We start from the raw sequence: 19,479 nt of genomic DNA, 5'->3' as shown, positions 1-19,479 counted from the left end.
CTACCAGAATTAACTATTATTGTTTACCTTTGCTTACCAAAATGAATACGACTTCTTTTCTATTTGTAAAAGTAAAAGAATACAAATAATCAATCTCAAACTATAGCTCTAACTAAACTATAATACTATTATCAATGCAACTTGTTTTCTACGATCACGTTCCACGTTGTGTAGCTTAGACTAATATTGTTGTGACATATACTAAGTAGTATTCATCAATAAATCACACTAAAAAGGTTAAAAGATCACCAACAAAGTATATTAGTAGTAATCAAAAGATCTACTAAGAAATTTGAGATATTCATGAATCTCTCTCTAGTCGTTTCAAAGTATTTCATAGCAACTCATGTCACAACAAAACCAAATCAGCCAATTGTTCTGAGAGAGAAGATGACTCTTTTTTTTAGTTCTTGACTTCTTCGTTGGTTAAGAGCGTCTTAACGATGTTATCAACCATACCAGGAAAAAGTGGGAACATATGCCCTGCTCCAGGAATCTCATGGTAATGAACCCATGGCAGTTTCTTAGCAACGTAACGTTGTAGAGTCACAGGGACAAGAGCGTCATCATCTCCCTGCCACAAGTGCACTGATCCCTCCTTGTTAGGAAACAAGTTCTCCAGCTCCATTGGATCGAACTCCCATTTTCCAAACCCAACAATCATGTCACGGATCACGGTCTCATGTGTTCCTTGCTGCCTTATTTCTCCCTGCATGAGATAGTTTGATATGGTCAAATGAAAGTACGTGAATAAGATGAAGAATGTTAATATATATAAACACCTCATGTGGCCTCCCTGCTGCACCAATCTTGAAGAGTATCTCTTTGTCGGATTTAGACAGCAACCCTAGGTTTCTGGTCACAACACTTGACCCAAGGAACCACTTCTGAGAGTTCCACCAGTGAGTAAGCCAAGGAGCATAGTGTGCAACACGAACCGCCCATTGGTCGTTTCTCGGTTGTAGATTATAAGCTTCGTTTGAGATGTCTGATGGAAAGCTCTTCCACCAATAGTTCACCACTGGAGTTACAAGAGCTGCTCCAGCCAACCTGAAGAATCAAACACATTATCTCAAAATCATTCCTCTTTTCTTAAATAACTAAGAAGGTCTGGGTCCGAAAGCCCGTAGGCCCAGACCCGTTTTAAATTAACTCTCCTTCGAATCTTTTCCAACGGTAATCGAACCAGTGACCTTTTAAACTCCTAATAGGTGATCTTAGAGTTTTAGCGACTAGGCCAACTCCTAGTTGGTCAAAATAATTCTTTTAAATAACTACGAGATTATTAAACAATGTGTGTTTGTTGAAGTGATGATACCTGTGAGGAATGTATTTAAGGCATGCCCATGTAGCTTGTCCACCCATAGAGTACCCTATTATATAGAACTTAGTTCCTAGACTCAACTGATTAGCAAGCTCCTCTATGTCCAAAGCCAAACTTTTAGGAGTACGGTTTGGGTTAGCATCACTCTCTCCATAACCAGGTCTATCAAATGAAACCATGTACACACCTAGTCCCTCCTTAATATCCTACAAACATTCATATGTTTTTCTTAAGTTTTAGCTCTTTAAATTGATTGCAAGAAACAGAAACTAGTAAAAGATGTGTAATAGTACCGGTGATAATAGAGCTGCAAAGGCATTGTCGTGCCTGCAACTATCTGATCCATGGACAAAGACAATTTTACGGGCAGCTTGATCTCTAGGAACACCGTGTTCCTTGTAAGCCAAGTGCCTTCCGTCTCTAAGTTTAATTCTTGGTGCTGTGATAGATGGACCACCAGGAGAGCCGCATAGCTTTGGAGGAGGAGGCTGGAGTGCTTGGTAAGTGGAAGCAGCTATACAGACAGAGAACCCGACAAACAGCTTGTAGAGAACACCTGTACATCAAAGATTCAGACAAAACAGACATTGTTTCTCAATGAATCTTAAAGAGCAAGGAACAATGATGTGAAGTCTTTTATGACCAAAGTAGTTAAGAACCAACTCATGTGCATTTAATTAGACACCTTTAAACAAATATTCTTGGAATATAAAATTAAGAAAAATTAGAAAAAATGACACTTTGAAATTTTATTTGTCACAATAGTACTTCTGATATTTTGGGCAATTCTGGACATATTTTATCCTTCTTTTATGGAAAAAATAGTAAACTGAATTTTAAAAATGTTAAAAAATATGAAAATTATTGGAAACATAAATATGACAATATATATGTTTAAATGTTTTTTTTTAAATGGAATCATATTTTATTTTATCTTCTACCTGCAGTTAGAATACTCAATCTGGTTATCTACTTAGTCTAGAAATTGGATACTAAGTTTTATACATAGATATATCCAGGGTATACAACGTAAACTAGCCATTCTTATATATTCTAACACAACTATAATTCGAAACGTTATAATCAAGAAAGATGTCTTCAGTCTACCTAAAGCTTGATAACGACATACAGCTACAACTCAATGATATAGTTTGGCTACATTACGTGTCATAACATGTTCTGCCTTTTACCTTATATGACGCCTAAAAGAAGAATATGTTTCTCAGCTACTCTACTCTGTTCTGCGTAAGTTAGTATACATATTCTAGGTAATTCCGGAAAATATGGAAACTTTCATATTCGGTTAAAGATGTTTCCTAAATCGAAACTAAATCTATCCTAAATCTCTCAAAAAATATTTTCTCCCACGTTTTTCTCCTTCCTCCCACTCCCACGATCTTTTACTCTTCGTTCTTTATGTTTCTCTCTTCTTCATCGACATAATCATCTCTTCTCTCTCTATCAATACAACATGGTTCTAATCTATGTTAAATCTGGTAAACCTGCAGTTGTATCTCTATCGTCGAGGGACGTACACATAAGTGAATTTTGTGACATTATTCATTTCAGTGTGTAAACATTGTTTAGATCATCAATGTGTTGTTGATGTAGTTTTTGGCGAGAAGGATAAACTCGAGACTGGCGCCTAAGGAGAGAGAGGAGTTGTACATGAAGTGGGACGTACCACCGGAAGGGAAACAGAGGAAGCTACAGTTCGTGAACAAGCTATGGACTGATCCTTACAACTCAAGGCACATGCAAGAGAGTGCAAAGATAGTTGCCAAGCTTGTTGGGTTCTGTGAAAGTGGTAACATCTGTAAAGAGATGATTGGGCTCAACTTCGCCATGCCTTCGGATAAAAGGTGGAACATTGTTTGGGACCTCTCTAATATTCTTCATCTATGAAGATAGCTTTTTTTTTGTAAAAAAGTAGACAACACATAAAAGCGCTTCCAGTTATATCATTATGGCTGTGTTTGTAGTACTAGATTCCTTGTCAAATTTGAGACTATAACGATCAGATTACCATGTATGATCCTAGCGTATACCACGTCCTCTTGACAGTGGCTACAACAAACCTCAGTTTTAACTTTTTATGCGGATAAAGGACCCTAAATCGCCATGCGAGAAGCTTCTAGGCGGAGAAGACGAAGTAAAAAAAAAATTAGGGTATTGATATCTTAACCTGTGTCCCTCTTTTGTTCTCTCATTTTTTTCTTTTGTTTTTAACTTTTTAACTATTTTAACTATTAAATCTATTACAAAAATTATTCGAGAATTATTACTTATTATTATAATTCAACTTAATTGATTAATTTAAAGGCATTATGGTATTTACAGGAATTAAAATCCTATTTTCCTAAAAAATGTTGCAGGAGTCGCGGACAAATCCAAGTTCAAAAGAAGTCGCGTTCAAAGTGTCCAGTTTTTCTAATTTTCCCATAAAATTAATATCTCAGCGTAAATAATTGGCTAATGATGAACTAAAAATAATAATCAATCAAAATTCACAAAAATGGGCAGGACCCACTGTAAAAAAACATCAAAACGAATCTTCTTTTTTTTTTTGGTAAAAATCAAAACGAATCTTCATCTTTAGATTTACTACATTTTTGTTTTTCTTCTTCTTATTCTTTCCTTTTGTATAGGAGGAAGATTCATGAAAAGAAATTTCCAGATAAAGTAAAGCTATCATTAAATGCATCGTCTTAAATTCAACAATCTTAATCATCATTTTATTTCACCAGCATGATCCTATTCTGGAACATTTATCTACCTTTAACTGATTGCTACAAAGTAGAAAAATCGAAAGCTAATGGAGGAAGAAGATGTCGAACCTGAGGAGCGGGAGGTGGCTGAATCTGTCGATCTAGTAGCCATTGGCCAGATAGAGAGAAGCAGAGAGAAACAGAGGGAGAGAGAAAAGTAGCTGAAAAGTGAGAGAAGTTGTTTGGGTCTTGTAATAAACGCAAGTTTACTTTCAACTTTAGCAGATTTGGTCCAAAGTTAAGCAAAAAGCAAAAAAAACTTTCAACAGATTTGGTCGTTTCTTGGTTGTTTGGTTAACCCACTGAAATAGGAATGAGATGTGAATCTGCTTAATCCACGTCATCCGTTGATCACTATTGCCACGATTATAGAGAAGAAAGAAAAATAGTTACCATCCATCCATACAATTAAATGAAAAATAAGACCCCCAAGAAACTGTAAAAGGGGTAAAAAGGAAAAAATAAAAAAGGTGCAAAGTTACCAAACTCAAACATGAATATAGTTTGGAACATTAAGTGGGTGGTGTAATGCTCGTCACATGAGGTTTGTGTTTTTACAAAAATTAAATTGTATACTTTTTTTTTTAATTGTATACTTTTTTTAGTCTTTTTAACTCCATACATACTTTAGTCTTACATGTGTGAACTCTCGCGACAGATTCTATAATAGAAAAGATTATATAATAATTAACTAATAAACTAATAAATTATACTTGATTGGTGTACCAAAGATATATAAGTAAGAATTAAAAAAAAAGATATATAAACATTTTTGTAAGCAAATATAGGAGGGAGAAAAAGAAGAGTGTTGGTTTATAGTTTATTATTCCTTAAATTTTAAACAATTTTAAAGAACGATAAAGAACAAATAGTAAGTAGTCTATGGATGAAATTTTTTTCTCTCTCCTTTCTCTTTTCTCCAACTTTCATGTAACAAAGTCCTCTCACTTTTCTGGTGGCCGTTCCTGATCGCCGGATCCCCTCTTTTCTTTCCCTCTTTCCTCTCGTGTGTTTCATATGTCCTTCTTTCCTTTGTGTTCTCTTTTCTCTGCGGCAGGGGGAGCTCCACCTTAGCTCAGATCCGGAATCTGGTTTTCAGATCTAAGGTCTCCGGCGGCGAGTCTAGGCGTGTGAGGACAGTGTCTGTCTTTCCTATGGCTTAGACCTTTGGTTTCGTGCTTGGAGTTCCGGTGGTTTTGTGTTGCTTGGTGTGTGCTCTCGGGTGAGTAGTGGCGCGTGTGACGTTGGTTGGGTCTTCTCTGCGATGGTTCTCTCGGATTTCGTCCGAGATTGGTTCGTGGTTGGCTCTAACTAGGAGCTTTGTGGCGGGCTTCTTGTTTATGTTCACTCTCGGGTTATTGGGTGTCCTTTCGGTAACGGCACGTGAGAGTTAGTCTGGAACTATGGTCGGTAAGCTTAATCTCTGGTGTCTCTGGTGGCCGCGTGTTAGTCAGAACTTTCATTTGCTCCGACCGATCTTTGGATCTGGGTGTTGCAGTTGTTTTTGTCTCCGTTTGTGTGCAGGTCCGGTGGTGTGGCCCTCGGGTTCCTCTCACCTCACCTAATAAAGTTGTGGGGGCTTGGCGGTAGCGGTCGTCGGCTCTCCACCCTCTCGGGTTCTCAGTTTCGGGTTAGCTTGTGGAGTTGGTTGGGTTAGAAGGCAATGAATATGCTTTAATTTGGCTCCGATTTTCTAGTGTGCTTGGTGGTGTCTCTCCGGAAGAGGTGTTTCGGGCCGGTCCCACCGCTCTATATGAGTCTTGGGTTCAACGGGTGTACATGGTCACGGGTTGGTGAGTTGGAGGCAGCAATCTTCAGCACCCTTCTCGGAACGACGGCATCGTCGGTTACGATATCCTCTTTGTGTTGCCGGATAGTTTTCTCTTGGGTTAGCTAGAGAGTTCGGGTTGTGATTCTTTGGGCAGTTGGTGGCGTTTGAGTTCTTCATAAGCTGTAGGAACCGTGTGTTTCAAGGTTTGAGGATGCATTTCTCTCTGGTAGCTCGCGACGACTGGAAGCTCTCTTTGTTATCGACTTGCTTCCTGGTCCTTCGCGCTAAAGCTAAAGTATCGTCATAAGTCACATCTCTCTTGCTTCATTTTGTTATTTCGTTGCTTAGATCCCCTCTGTTTAGTTTATTCTCGTACTTCTACTACTAGTTTGCTTTGTACTTCTGTAAAAAAATTGAAAACCTTGGTATAATAAATTTTACCAAAAAAAAAACATAAGAAACAAATATTCTTTGTAAATGGTGTAAATTGTAAAAAATGATAAAAAATTCACTATTCCCACTCATTCATTTGGTCACCATTTAGACGTTTCATTTTCACCAGGAATTTGAGTTGGAACATTTGAATTCAACGCATTTGGATTAAATCAAATTCTTTTTAATTAACTTTTCATGACTGTTACCATTAATTTTGTTTCTATAATATAGATGTTCAAACCGGATCAGCTAGGTTCGTCTAGTTCGGATTCAATTGAGTTCATTACATTTTGTGACCTTCAGATCTTTTTAATTTTCAGTTTAGAAAGTGTACAACCAAATATTAAAATTTAATCTAGCCGTGTTGGGGAACCAAACAAATAGTATTAATCATGTAAAAACACTACTGTTCTGTTTTCTAAAGACACTGTATAACTCAAATTAATATTCTAAACATCTACTAATCAGTATAATCTTATCATCGAAAAAGTGTTTGGTTAAAGCTATAAGCCAACGACGGTCGCGAGTATCTTTTTTCTGTTTGAACAAGGGTTGATGATGGTCTTGAGCCTTGAAGTAATATGTATTCAAACATGAATGGGTACATTGAGTGAGTGGCATAATTTTCGTATCATGAGGTTGTATTTTTACCAAAAAAACAGTTGAAAAAAAAATTGTATGGATGTGGTGTTTGATACAAGAGAAGGACTAATGATTATGAGTAGAGAAGAGAGCATGATTGGCGTATGTGCAACCTTTTACAATCGGGACAGATTCCACATGGGACATTTTATGTAAGTTTCATCTTCTACATGTCACAGCCAACTACATTGTGTTTCTTTGACCGTCATATTAACATACTGGCTGTATAATACATATTGCGTTCAACAAGCCTCTGCATGATTATGGTTTCGAGGCTACTAAGTGACTGGTCAAGGTATTTTGAGAATGTTATTTGAGAGTTACTTTCTTGATATGAGTAGCTAACTTCAGTTTTTATTCTTATCATTTAGGATAACATTGCTTTATTGATCCTTTTAGAGCCGAGTTTTGGTAATAAGCAACCATTGGTCCATGCCAAGTAATATGTGTGGTGAGAGTTCTTTTTCTTCCTCATAGAACATTGTTGGTTTCTCTATTCTACTTGCTTGTAACTTTTAAAATTTAAATACTGGATTTGGTTCGTGATCATGCAAACACACGTTTGGATGTTGAACAAGAGTTGAAAGATATGATGGTTTGCCATGTTCACACACTATTGAAAGGGATAGAAAAAATTGTTGCGACTTCAAAGGATCTACCTATCATCATGTGTGGCGGTTTCAACTTGGTTCGTGGGAGGTATGTCTGACTCACACTTACCTATATTGAGCCAAATACATCAAATGTTTATATATTACTATACTTTTCCTTTCCAAAACAGTGTTTCTCATTCGCTTGTTGTAAGGAGAAAGATCAACCCGCTGCACCATGATTGGATGATTGATCTTTTGGGAATCTTGCACAAAGTTTGCCACGGAGTGACTAAAACCGCTATTTTCCAAGTCATTACATATTTCAAGCTCTTAGACTCCACTTATTTGTGTTGTTAAAAAAAAGACCACTTATTTGTAAGTATTACGACGAATAGAACGAGACTGAATGTATCAAGACTCCCAATGGGTGTAGGGTTGGATACACACAAGACGAGAATAGACTCTACTTTATAGGAACCATTGTTTACCATATGTACCAAGGATCTCCCAGTCTGTCATGATTACATATTCTACACAAGTTTGATTGGCTACATATTCTACTCAACTTCTTGTGTCGCACATTAAATTATTACATTTTTTCTCAGAACTAAGAAACATGTTTGTCTTTTTATCAGAGCATTTTCTGAGAGTGGAAAGCTTGATGGAGTTACTGGATAAAAAAGAAACGAATGAAAACGCAGGTCTCCCATCTAAGCAATGACCTTCTAGCCATATTGTATTCTTAGCCCAATTTAGGTGAACACCCCGGAAACAGAGGGATATATGAACACACTGGAGACAAATACATGAATAAATGATACAAACCATTGACATCATATCATTCTGAGTTAGGATTCAGAAAGCTTATACATTGGAAAAACAACACAAGAGTGGTTTGAGACTCGGCTCTTTTGTGAAATATCGTTGGATTTGGGATATCTTCGCCTTTTCTGTCAGTACTACCCATTCTTGGGACTCACTTTTGTTATTTCCTGTGAATATATTGGGGATGTTGGACGATTCGATACTATTCGGCTATCTTCAAATCATCACTGAGAAATTTTATAGTTTCCAAACCTACAAGTGAAGTTGTATTAAAAACCAAGAACATGATCAAACATCTAAACCAACAACATATACATATCTCTAATGAAATCTCATAACTTTTGAAGGGATATACGTTCATTCTCTTAAAAAAATAAAATATTAGAAAAATGATTGTTGGCTACCTGAAGTATTGAACACCACATGGCTAGCCATGCAGACTAAACTAATATATATCTAGCTACACGAAGTATATATTATGCATGACAACATCCTCAACTTAATGATATTATGTAGTTAGCATCACAAGCTTAATTTTATTAATCCAAAAAGTGACGTGGAAGTCGGAGACATTAAATGATCAGTTAAAATATTATCCATCCGACCAAAATTTAACTAAAATTTGATCTGTAACAGCAAAATAAAAAAAAAATAGAGAAATTAGTTAAATTACAATTTGGTGGGTCGGACTTTGATTGATAAATTGGAGAACTAAACGGAGTCGATGTCTCAGACGTCAATGTCAATTTTTAGACTAATAAAACTAAGTTTATGATGTTAACTACATAACATCATTAAGTTGAGAGATGTCGACATGTATAAAATATATTTTGTGTAGTCTGCATGGATAACAATGTGGTGGTCAAATACTTTAGGTAACCAACAATCATTTTTCCTTAAATATTCAAAACAGATAATATCCAAAACAAAACACTGGCAGATGCACATCCAACTTTCCAAAAGAGTCGGCTCCTTTTCTCTTTACTCCTCCACAAACTCGCTCAGGGCCTGCCTATAGTTATGGAAGTGAATACATTACAAGTACAACGAGCCATGCCAAAATATATTATACGACCAGAGCTACATTGGTGATAAATTAACAACTAAGCAAACAAAAAAGGTTGAGTATCTCTCTAAGCGTGAAGGCAGGTCCATGGGAGGGCTTCTCCTGCTGGACTCGAGGACCCTTTTGGACGATTAAGTCAGTACTTGAACCTACTCTATACACAGATAAATATATCTATAATATTTTCTAGGAAGCAAGCTGAGGGGTCTCTGCACAAGAAAACAAATTTTGCAAAAACGAATACTAGCAGCTTCTTGAATTACACAGAAAAACACTTTGTGGTCTATGGATCTCTCGTCTGTCCTTTGTGGCGTCTTGTCATTTATTGAGTTTTCTCTGTGTCAAGGTCTCGTCCGACCTGTGTGTTTATTGTAAACTTGTTCAGTGTGAAGCGTCGATGCGGTGAAGTTGTTCTGTTCCTTCCGAATTTCTTGGTAAGGGACTGTGGAGTTTTATCTCGGGTGAAGATCTGTATTTCGTGGTTTCCTTCAGTTGAAGCTTGTTCTTCAGTTGCTAGTGCTCATGGTTCCTTTGCTGTAATCTCTCTCGGAGTTTTTCTGTCACCCCAATAAATTCGATCTCCAACGCCTTCTCACGTATCCCAGCTTCCCTTATTGATTAGCTCCCAAAGTTCTAAGTTATCTTGTTCCTTTCTTGTTTAGGAATGTTATTCACTGTTTAGTTTCTCTTATCTGGCTTCAGATAGTAATGTTTACAAAGCTGACTATTGGCTCCGGAAATCTTTGCAGGTTTGTGTAAAACTTGGTTAAGTTTGAATATTAATCCAACAGATAACATAAAAAAAATTAATTGAATGCAACTAAACTTGATTTGATTGCTTGATAATAATCTATGCGAGGAAAGTGTGGTAAGGAGAAACCTCCAGATTGCCTCATCTGTGAAAATAAGAAGGCATGGAATTTGCAAAGAACAAGCTGGGAATGTGTTGATGAACAAAGAAGCTGGGAACAAGACATGCAACAGATTTCGCAGGAGGTCTTGAGAGTATCTCGGCGGTCAGATCCGGAGGTAACAATGATAAACACAGCCTTGTTCTCTCCATCTTTTTGTCTTCTTTTCTTCTCGGTTCTCCACCAACAATGTAGCTCAAACCCTAAGTTTTATGCTCCTCTCTCCTCTTTTGATCTACTATATGAAGTTTTAGACTAAAACCCTCTCCCTCTGTTCAGACCAAATACAAGTTAAGATAAAGATCTCCTGCTTTTTTTCTGATATCTGCGCGGATGTCAAGCTAACTAATATGTAGTTTAATGCAATTTCCATCAAAAGAACATGAATTGAGTAGAAAACTCCTTTTATGACACAGCCAAGAATCCTTCTCCTTCCCTATAGACACCTACCCGGAGAACAGACTAATCCAGAGGATTATCAGAGCATTTTATTCAACTAAGCCTTAGTTCCAAACAGCCAAAATGCTTAAACCAACTCAGTTTTTTTTTTTGCTTACCTAAAGGCTAAAACCTAAGCAAATCCTCCTAACAGTGTCAAGCATTCCTACTGGGATCTAAAACCACATCTCCACAGCTTCCTAACCGGAAATCGAATGCCTAAAGAAACTCTAAAACAGAAGCAGATAAGCTCTTCTCAATACACTGTTTGTTCTGCATGTAATCCCAATGAGCATTCATTCAGATACACTTTCACAAATAGACTGTCTACGAGAAAAAAAAAAGAGAACACATTGATAAACTCTGTAAATATAAACTCCTGAAGTCAAAAGATACAAACATTGAATCAAATTAAAACATGAAGCCTTTACATATCGCTCCACTATTCCCACCACAAAACCAAACAAACTTTAGATCATCATCATACCATTCGTCCTTACTAATCACCATCAAAAGATTCCCAGAAAAAAAAAAGAAGCTATCAATACTTCGTAATTAAATCATCAAAATATGACAAGAAGAGAGAAGAGCGTATAGATCAAGAAACAAGCATAAGAGATCAACCCACGATGCTCCTCTCCCCCATCAGCCAAAGACACAACCAACGCCGAGCAAGCCCTCGTCGACCACAGCACAAACACCCCCGCAACCGCAAACCTAACCGCCCCCGCTCCCTGCGGCACAAACAACGACACAGCAGACAAAATCACCACCGGAAGCAAACAATACCCAACCAAACTCGTACACGTGTGCAGATTCAGATTCCCGTTCCTCCCCGCGAGCATGTTGAACACCGCGTAGAGGAAGATCGACGACACCACGATCCACCCGAGAATCACCCCGAACTGGATCTTCCCCGCGAGGAGCTGGAATAGGCAGAGCGCGAGGTAGAGGAAGATCGGCCCCGAGAGATCCGAGTCGTGGTGGACGGTTTGGTTGATCCGGAACGGGTTGAGGATGGATCTGGTCTTCTTCCAGATCTGATCGGGGTGGATCCCGAGCTCGTCGAGGAGAGGCTCCTCGTCCTCGAAGGAGGACGATCCTCCTCCTCCGAAGGATGCGGATGAGTTTAAGGTCCCGGTGAACGGTCCCGCGGGGGCGGCGGAGGACGCGGCGGCGGATCCGATGTCGAAGGACATGAAAGGGATCGCGGAGGAGGAGGGGCGGGGAGGTTGGAACGGAGCGGCGGGGAAGCGTCGTTGCTGGACGTTGGGGTTGGATGTGGATCCGCCGGAGGGGAAGACCACAGGTGGAATCGCGAAGTCCTTCGTCATCTTCGCAAGATTTGAGATCTCGAAATCGAAATTAGGGTTCAATTTTTCATTAGAAGTAGAGACACGACTTCGCGAATCTACTACAAAGAAGAAGAAGGTGAGTGAGGGTAGTTTCGTCAATTCGTAAAATACTATGCATTTGAGTTTCTTCCGCATTGGCGTGGATGTCGTGTATCGCCTACTGAGATTACTATAGTGTCCTCTTTATTAGTTTGAAGTAGTTTTGGTAAAGGCCCAATGGGTCTCTCCCCGCCAGCCCGGTGAGCATCGATCCGAACTTCTTCTTTGAATTTTTATTCTGTTTACTTTTAAAATAGAGGAGTAATGATTATAGAAATTGAACAAATTGTACGTGAGAAGATGATGATGTGCAATGATCTTCCAAAGAGATTTTCGGGATAATGATCAAATGGGAATAGTTTTCTGAAAGTTATATATCTCAAAGTTGACTTTCCAAGTCTGAGTTTATGATGAATGATGATGATTTACTTAGAGGACTATTTATGTATCATCGAGATTCGTAGCTCTCTCTCTCTAATTTTCTCACAAACACTTGATTTTTTTTTTATGGTGTACTAAAACATAATTATGAATAACTGAAAAAAGAAAATGACAGCTTCGGTACAATTGTACAAGTTTTAAAAAGAAACCCCAAAATAATAAAATATAGAAAGGCTTTGAGACATCAGCCCGAGCTATTGATCACGTGATTAAAAATGGTACCAGCAACGAGTAAGTGTACCTATGTTTTAACTGAACCCTTTTCTTGAGTATCTTCTTATATCGTTACTATCAATACTTATCCTCATGTAAATTACATTATCAATACTTCCCTTCTCAATTACATATTGCTTTGACAACAAACCTGGTTGAGGTCATAAATCTCTTAGCTTTTTTTTGTGCAAAAAAATCTCTTAGCTAACATGTATAAAGTAGTGAACAAAATTCTTGAATAAACAAAGGAAAATGTAGAATAATATAAATAATAAAGATACTGGTTGTTTAAGAGAAGATCAGAAGGTAGTACAATCAATGCAGTCCCAGAATCCACCAAATCCTAAAAAACCAACCCCACATGAAAAAGGCAACAAAGAAAATCTAATTAACATATAAATGGAAACAAAAGTAAAATATCCCTCTGAGAAGATAGGCAGAGAGACACTACACTTTTGTCCTTTTTGTAGTAAATAAACTAGAAGAACCCACAAATTAAAATAAAATTAAACAACAATAAAACTAGTTGATAACCTTAATAACACCACTAACCATTTTCTAATATTACACTAATAAAAAAAAGAAATAAGATAATATGGGTTCTTCTAATTGAGCTGGGAGGGTCATGATGATTTTCCGGTCTACCATATCCAATTCTTGTCCTAAGAGTTTTGCTGCATAATCAGGATTGTCCAGAAGCAGAACTTGACGAAGAGAGGTTGCTGTTGCTTCCTTGATTTGATCCATTAGAGTTCTTGGTTTTGGAGAGCTTCTGTTTGAGCTCCAAGAGAAGCTGTTGATTCTCCTGGTTCAGAATCTGAGCTTTCTTCCTCAACCTCTCATTCTCCTTTATTATAAAACAGTTTTGCAGGTAAAGCTTCGAGTTTAGCCTCTCCATTTCGATAAACCTTGCACTGTGAAAGCTAAAAGAAAAAATAAGAAGGTTTGATTTATTAAAGCTCTATGCTATGATTATAGTTGAGGTTAAATCATTGCAGCACCACATGGGTTGTGCAGCTTCACACGTTTAATGTGGAATTACACTAAGCAAAAATCATGACTGCATTTATTTCGGTTTCAACCAAAAATGTCAATTTTTCTTGTAAATAAAAATCAATGCTCAAACAGAAGAAAAAATCACTCTTTTTGGTTTCCAGAGTTGAAAAGATAAAGCCAACACAACAATAAAAACAAAAATAAATTAATGATGACGCAGTAAGTATAATGATGAAGTTTGAAAACGAAAATACAAAATACATTTACAGAAGATAAAAAATGAAACCGACGAAAACCAAGCAGGTACAAGCAAAAACAGAGCCAAAATAATCTTTATTAAAAAAGGAGAGTTTTGAAACGAGAAAAAAATATTGAAAAAGACAAACAAATAGGGTTTATTCGGTTGCCTTTGTCTGAAAGAAAAGGATAAAGCTTTAAGTTTTTCCATCAAATAAAAGTTTTGTTATATAAAATAAAGAACCAGAAAAATAGTTGGGTGGTTATGTGAATGATATTCACGTTGCTTGTACGTGAGGGGAGAGATATTACCTTTAGGTAAGAGTGTTGGAATCGGGTGAAGAAGAAGTGAAGTGTGTTTATATGTTTGTAAGGGAGAGAGATTTGTAGGAAAGGTAGAGAGGGACAAAGAGAACAAAACGAAGATAGTGTCTCTTATATAGAGCCACAAAAGCTAGTCTTCTGACACAACAATCATGCTTTGTGTTGTGTTTATGCTTACATGGCAGCCGAATTCGCAGCTCTCTATATTTTGTTTTTGTTTCTTTTCTAAATACTTTAATAATAACTTGTGAGGCAAAAGTGAGAAAAAGATTTGTGTTGCGTCATGTGAATGATGATCGAAATAAAGAAGAAAATTAGAGGAAAAAAAGTACTTGGAGGAGGATTTTACTTTCTTTGCTTTATTTGAATTTTCTCTATAGCATAGGTTCTCGTCTTTTACTTGCATCTTCACATTTTGGTTTGGTATTTGATAACCGTTATAACATGTTCATTTCCTCACCCGCCAAGTAATCATTCCCGTTTACAGTTTATGATATCATCATAGGCCAACAGAAATTTATAGATGTCATCACAATGTTTCAAACAAGTACTACTGTATGTAGACCGGCTTGGTTCGATACTTAGATAGGGTAAAATGTAATATTACAAAAAGGTTGAAACGAGTTATTGAGTGAAAATGATGATGATGAATGATGATGATGATGATGAAGAGGAGGGACTCTATAGGCCGTCGTCCCTTAAAGATTCGCAATGATGGTTTGGGATTGGTTCGAACCATCATCATTCATGATTCAATTTAAATTTTTAGTTTGGACCATTTTCATTACTCTCTTTACTTATTTCATTACACGGTTTGGTCAATGTTGGTTTAGTCAACACTAGTCATCATCAGCCATAATAACACATGTTAGAGGGTGTTCGTGTCCGATTTTTCTTCTTTTTTTTGTCATCGAAGGTTTCCAAACGAACAAACCCCATTACAAGCAAAATAACCCATCCCGAGTATACCCTAACCAAAAAAATCTTTGAAACAGCCTCCAAAGCAAACTACACTTAACTTGAATCTTAAAAGGATCAAACAAACAACCCTTGCTCACACCCAAAAAGTAGGCAGACATTCCAACAAAACAGATTAGCTAATGACCCTTTTCTTCTTTCACCATCCTTTATTTAGATAAAGATTGATATAATTAAAAGGTAAAGAAAAAGAGAGAAATTATGAAGAATGAGGTCAAGAGAATCAATAACTCTGTTATGTGTTTATGAGTGTGTCACTGTGTGAAAATAACATATAGCTAAATAGATTACATTACAAGTTGGATTTGTTTAATCTTTTATGGGCTCTTTCGTCGCTTCACTAACCAGCGTCCCTCGTGGACCTCGTTTGGTTGCACAATAATACGAATTATTGCACTTTCACGTTTACAATTACTGTTTACTTTAGCAAATTTTGTGATTTTTTTTTGGATTTTGCATTTTATTCACGGAAAAAATTCGGAAATCGTTGAATGCATACTTTGTGAAGGGTGAATGATTAGTTGGTGTGCCGTTGTTGCGCTAAGAGTTCCAAAATGACAATGGTTTAAAGTTTCTTTTTCTTGCCATCGGTTTTAAAGTTTCAAACACACAAGTTCGAACCCACTAATTATTGTGTGTCTTGAAATGGAACTATAAATAAATAAAAATGGAAGTGAAAATTAAATAGTGGTTGCACTTCTTGCTTACATCAAAGGCAATGATAATTAATAAGTAGGGAGGTGTATGTGTGAGTCATCCATGTTATTGTTAGGAGAATTTGAAATGATATCTCTGCCCCAAATGGTTTGGTTATCTTTATCATTAATAAAATATTTAATTATATGCTAATTTAACAGATTGCTTTTCTTATAAATTTCTAAGAAAATATATAGTCTGCATTTAGCTCAATCATCACTTATGTGTTGGTCTTAGTGATATAAACACCCTTGAATATTAGAATAAATGCTATATTGATTGGTTGTATATATATGCAGGACATCAAAATGTATGCTCTATAGTATGTTAGATCGTGTGAGTATGAAACTATATATTTCCCACTTTTAATCATTATAATTTGTCATCATTTCGTCCCTTTAGAGCTTTATTTCTTTTTATGTTTTGGGTCTCCATAAGGTATAAAGTGCGTCCATATTGCATTGCATGGAAACATTATCATAACATCTCCTAACTTTTAAAACATACCACGAATTGTTAATAAAGATTTTGTGGGGTGGGAGCACTAATGATATACATGGGTCTGAAATATAGTATTAATTAAGAGATAAAGGTTATACACACACTGGGAATCCATTTATGCAGTTTCTAGTTATATTTTCATGTGATGCTTACAAAACCTTCCAACTTGCATCCGATATATCAAACGCTCTCTATGAATAGTTTCTTCGTGTGCAATGTCGCTGATTTAGGATCGACATTTCTTTAAATTTGAAAAACAAAACAATTCGACACTCTAGTTCTAACTTCTATCACATAGCGGAACAGTCCTCAATTGCATATAATTCATAAGGAACGTTGTTAGATTCGTATTTGGTATGATGAAGATCATATTATGATCGATATAGCACCATTATGATTTATCTATTTAGTTGTTTGAGTGAAAACTTAGTTATTCCGTTTTCTTCTTCAGTGATGTCATCTTGTATTTTGAATTGTTTCCAAGAAAAACGTATATCTGTAGAATAGTACACATGGTTGAAAATATTGTTTAGACTATTTCCAGTCCAGTACTATATTTTTCTAAAATATATTAATAGATGAGTTATATTCCAATGTATGTATTTAACTATTTATAATAGAGAAAATCTATTATAAAGACCTACATTGGATCAAAACTCATCTATAATATAATTCATTTATTTTAGAAGAAAATTTAGATGTGGGGTGAAAATGCTCATCTTCTACATATGTATTTGTATTTTATAAAAAGATTGTAAACTCTGTCTTCCTTTAGTTATTCAGCACCTCAACCAATATCAATTATTTATGAGATTTTTTTCCTATAATGATATTCCCAAGCAAATCTCTATGTATGTTCTTCTTCTACGAATCTACCATTCTTGTAATTCGTACCTTGTTTTTGTGCAAATGTTAAAATTTGAACCTTGTTTTTTTTTTAACTAAAATTCGTACCTTGTTAATCATCTAGTGTCAAAATTTCTTTGGTGTTAGTAGTTTCAAAACTTGTGACACCATCTAATGTCTTGCACATTTTTAGACATGGTGATCATTGCAAGTTTGCAACTAGCTAGCCCACTAATTAAAGTTGATGTTAGTTAAACAAATTATGTAATGTTTTTGCATGGCGTTGTGGATTTTTCCATAAATTTTAATATATAATATCTAATTTTAGAAAAGTAATTAATAACGATGAAGTCTTTTTTTTTTCTTCCCGATCAGTATGTACAACGGAAGTTAATTATCTACCTCATATAAAACTTGAAATCGGAACAATGACTCAATTTTCTGAAAAACAAAAATGCTCAGCCAACTTATTATAAGCTATCAAAGTTTTAATTCATTCGTATTAGTTTGTTTTTAATTTTCCATGCATTCGCCTGCATTTTGGGGTTCCACTTTGTTTTGTTTTGTTTTATCTACACAAATCTTCTGTTACTGATATTTAATCTCATAAAAGGCAAACAAAAGTTATATAAAGAGGAAGCACCGTGTTAGCTTTGCTCTCTGGGTGTTACACTATCGTGCAAAATTGTATCTTTATGCACATGCGCTACTTTATATTAATTTACAAACCAATAGGTGTAACCATTTTATCTTTATTTCCATATTTTGTGGATACATAAATATTACAACGAATTTTGTCCCACGATGAATATTCTTTTTGTTTTAAACTCGCTTAGCGAACGTCATATCCAACTCAAAATGTATGGAACATTAACCTGAAACAAGTGATAAAATGTTGATGTAAGATAACCAAAAGCGTATGGTCAAGCTAAGTGGGTAAAGTGTTCGCCATGGACATGGGCGGAGGAGTGTATTAGGAGCTAAAATATTAGAAAATAGAATTTAACTTTTACTAAATATTTCAAGTTGATCCCAACCCAAAGTACATCTTGATCCATATATCAAATCTTAATTCAAGTGAAAATCAATAAATACATTAAATAATAAGAAATGAATATCAGTTCAATAATATTCACTATAAATAAAAGTAGACCCATTCATATTTATATGATGATAAAATCATTTTTCTGGTAATTTTATAAATATGTTATGATATTTTTATTTGATGAGCTTTATGTAACAAAAATATTTTTTTTTCTCATGATCCTGTAAATATTTTTTTTTGGTTCGCAACTTTATGTGAGTTAAAGTTGAGAATCAAGTTTGATAATCTGCACACACCGTATTTCTTAAAAGTATTATAAACATCTTAACTGGTTATAAAATATCCGATTTCTAGACCTTTGAAATTAAAGTTGTATTCCATATAAATGTTCACAATTCAACAAAACGGGACTAGAAAAGGTGGAATATAAAACATGAAGGCACTAGAGATGTTATAAATGTAAACCTGAAAATAAACCAAACGGGAATATTCCCTATGCTTAAATGTTTAAACAAACTTAAGAGATTGTTAAATTCATCAAACAATATATTGAGATTGATTAGCATATAGCGAGAGAGCTGTCAAAGTGGACGTATAGTTCAAGTTATAGGACTTTTTAGTACTTAGTCTAACTGAATCTCTGAATCATACCGAATGTTTGAACAAATTAAAAAGGTAAAGCTTGTACACAAAAGATAAAGAAAAGCAGAAAATATGATGACTAGCAGGGAAAAAAATCATCAAAATCTATAGGCTCTAAAACTGAAAACTTCTTAAATTTGAGAACGGTTCTAGTCCAGTTCTTAATTTATCTAATCGAATAGAACCTTCAACCTCATATAATCTGCTCGACTAAAATTTTAAATGTTGGAATGCAATGGTACATAAAGCTACTTCAGCAGTAATAAATAAAAGCCTAAGAGATGGGAGACAAAATGGGTATTAGGGTACTCACGAATTTGAAGTAGGAGTAGCCAGTCTCATAATAAACTCTCTTCTTCTGTAACATCCAATGATGACCAAGCCCCTCTAGTT

At 35.8% G+C, this 19,479-nt stretch overlaps 3 protein-coding genes across 4 annotated transcripts; all 3 read right to left on the bottom strand.

Annotated features, from left to right (window-relative positions):
• Nucleotides 1–209: 209 nt before the first annotated feature.
• LOC106337051 lies at nt 210–4,386 on the bottom strand. The gene is made up of 5 exons (XM_013776069.1): nt 4,162–4,386; nt 1,618–1,880; nt 1,319–1,530; nt 783–1,050; nt 210–709 (listed from the first exon to the last, which is right to left on the bottom strand). The coding sequence occupies exons 1-5, from the start codon at nt 4,202–4,204 to the stop codon at nt 404–406; spliced, it is 1,092 nt and encodes a 363-aa protein (XP_013631523.1). The 5' UTR covers nt 4,205–4,386; the 3' UTR covers nt 210–403.
• Nucleotides 4,387–11,115: 6,729 nt separating this feature from the next.
• LOC106336811 (protein YIPF5 homolog) lies at nt 11,116–12,264 on the bottom strand. Its single transcript, XM_013775752.1, has one exon. It carries the CDS (start codon nt 12,261–12,263, stop codon nt 11,337–11,339), a length of 927 nt encoding a protein of 308 aa, XP_013631206.1. The 5' UTR covers nt 12,264; the 3' UTR covers nt 11,116–11,336.
• An 832-nt stretch (nt 12,265–13,096) lies between these two features.
• Nucleotides 13,097–14,722, bottom strand: LOC106340479 (protein LITTLE ZIPPER 4). Of its 2 annotated transcripts, none has more exons than XM_013779356.1 (2): nt 14,367–14,722; nt 13,097–13,744 (listed from the first exon to the last, which is right to left on the bottom strand). In XM_013779356.1, the coding sequence occupies exon 2, from the start codon at nt 13,717–13,719 to the stop codon at nt 13,504–13,506; it is 216 nt and encodes a 71-aa protein (XP_013634810.1). In that variant the 5' UTR covers nt 13,720–13,744; nt 14,367–14,722; the 3' UTR covers nt 13,097–13,503. The 2 variants fall into 2 exon arrangements, with proteins under 2 accessions (XP_013634810.1, XP_013634811.1); XM_013779357.1 differs by having other exon boundaries at nt 13,097–13,735; nt 14,367–14,718.
• Between the last annotated feature and the right edge of the window lie 4,757 nt (nt 14,723–19,479).

Source organism: Brassica oleracea, chromosome C4 (genome assembly GCF_000695525.1).
Source record: "Brassica oleracea var. oleracea cultivar TO1000 chromosome C4, BOL, whole genome shotgun sequence".
Taxonomy (NCBI): domain Eukaryota; kingdom Viridiplantae; phylum Streptophyta; class Magnoliopsida; order Brassicales; family Brassicaceae; genus Brassica; species Brassica oleracea.
Note: the sequence above shows the minus strand (reverse complement) of the source record. Positions and strands in the feature narration are given on the sequence as shown.